This window comes from Apium graveolens, chromosome 3 (assembly GCF_009905375.1).
Source record: "Apium graveolens cultivar Ventura chromosome 3, ASM990537v1, whole genome shotgun sequence".
Classification (NCBI taxonomy): Eukaryota; Viridiplantae; Streptophyta; class Magnoliopsida; order Apiales; family Apiaceae; genus Apium; species Apium graveolens.
The window spans coordinates 31138086-31140261 of record NC_133649.1 but is presented as its reverse complement, the minus strand read 5'-3'; the positions used below and the strand labels follow the sequence as shown (position 1 = coordinate 31140261).

Sequence of the window (2176 nt, the reverse complement as noted above, 5' to 3'; positions counted from 1 at the left end):
GTTTTTGATACAAAATATAAACACATATTATATGTTTTTAGTTCAACAAACTAACATGAAAATCTAGAACTAGAAGATCTAATTGTGGGAGAGTCGGAGAGAGTCTTAGCAACCCGATTATTCTGATTTGACCCGATTACGACCCGATTTTAACCCAATATCTCATAAAACGATTTTCCTGCCGTTTTTGCATTGTTAGATCGGAGGGTTGCCTTCAGCCGATTTATCGGCCGATTTATTGGCTGGATCGGCGATTTCTTGAACAATGTCCAGGACCGTAATCTGTACATTAAATTAATTTAAAATAATTCCTTTAATAATGACAACCCAGGAGTCATTAATTATAGCAGACTTCAAGATCTCACTTATCTTATGTACTAACGTCTAACAGTGTAAATACTAATCACTGTACCTCTCATTGCCATTATTACTCGCAGTTCTTAAACAACCATTCAAAGAAAAAATCATCAATGACTAAACTTTGAAAAAACTGGAGTACCAGATAATAATGCTCAATTAAAATGAACATTCTAAATATGCAGTATCATACAGTTAACAAACAAACAAATGAATATTCATTAATCCATTGGTATACATAAATCGAAGATTATCTACTCAATCAAAAAAGAGAAAGAGAGATTTTAACATAACTTTGTATCAGTATTAATTTAAGAGTTAAACGCATCACATCTGCGTCTAATCTCACCCCTCCGTCCATTCTTAACTCCATAGACACTAAGCTTCTCCATTGCCTTGCGAAATGCCTCGAAGAATATTTTCTCGTTTTTAGCATACAGCAACACGAAAGGCCTCGTTCTCGGATCCGAAACCAATGCTCGATCCGATTTCAATATCCCCAATCCTCTCGGCAAGTTCTTGTAATACATGTTATCGAACTTATTCGGACTCATGATATCGTTAAACACCGACAATGTAGGATTCTTTGTATAATTTGAGCAAGCATTCCTTAATCCTGATGCAAGTCTGGGATTAATAGAAGGATCAGACTGTACAGATTTACTGTAATGATAAATGTCCGAGCTGAACTCTTTGCAATGAGAGAATCCAATAGTATGAGCCCCTGTTAACGCTACCATCTCCTGCGTGTTGAATCCGACTGCTGAAAACAATCTGATTAGTTTGCTCACCGACATTGCAGCTTTCGGTAGATTGTTGCCGACATGTGAGGCTTTGGAAACCAGTCCATCATGACGACCGAGTAGTACATTGTAGTAAGGACCGCCCATCATTGTCACGAGGTTTCGAGTAGCCAAAGCTAGAATGTCTGAGCATGAGACAGTGCCAGGACAGGAGAGCTCGAGGGCTGTCTTGGCACGTACTACCAGGTCAAATGCGTCACCAGGGAGGGAGAGATTGATGTCGGCTTCACGTTCAGATTTAGAGAAAGGAGTGGAGGAGATGAGAATGGAAGCGTCGCAGCCTTGGATGAGACAGTCGTGGAAGAAGAGACGGAGAGTGGCTGCAGCTGTGGTTGGAGAGTAGATTTGTTTGTTTGTAGTTGTGTCTTGGATTATTTGTTCGAATCTGGGGCAGCTTTTGTCGTAGTAGTTGCTTGTAAGATGATGAGCTGAATCTGATGAGAGTAGAGAGTTTGAGAACAAGAAGAAGAATACAAGGAAATGATGTAGTAATGTCATTGTTGTAGAATATAGACTTAGAGAGATGTGTGTGAATAAATATAAGGAGAGAGATGGAGTCAGAGGCTTGATCTGCAACTCTATGATTGAGTTTGATTCATGTAGGGTGGGTTTGAACAGGGATAACACCGAGGCAGATGAGATATATTTATTTACTCCGGATTCTGTTATACTAGCTGCACGGCAAATAATTATTACAATATATATTTTTGAACTGTTATAAGAAGAAAACTCTAAACTTTTATCTTATAATCATCCCAGTATTCACACGAAAAACTTCATCATTTATGTAAATACGGAAAATAATATATTATAACAATTATTTATCGGAACTCGATCATCTTTGATGTGGAGGTGATTGTGGAATGTGAGAGTAATATAAAGAAACGCGTAACGGAGTGTCCGGCGTATGTTAAGTCTGTCCCCCTCCCTCACATGAAAGAACCCAAGTTGTTGACATTTCTATTCTCCAACTGTCCTCCTCCTGCCCTTGTCTAGCCCAATTATCATTCTTCTCC

General features: G+C 38.7%; 1 protein-coding gene across 1 annotated transcript; it reads right to left on the bottom strand.

The window, feature by feature from the left end:
- Positions 1-552: 552 nt before the first annotated feature.
- On the bottom strand, positions 553-1947 carry LOC141712057 (peroxidase 31-like). Its single transcript, XM_074514832.1, has one exon. It carries the CDS (start codon positions 1656-1658, stop codon positions 669-671), a length of 990 nt encoding a protein of 329 aa, XP_074370933.1. The 5' UTR covers positions 1659-1947; the 3' UTR covers positions 553-668.
- Positions 1948-2176: the final 229 nt, after the last annotated feature.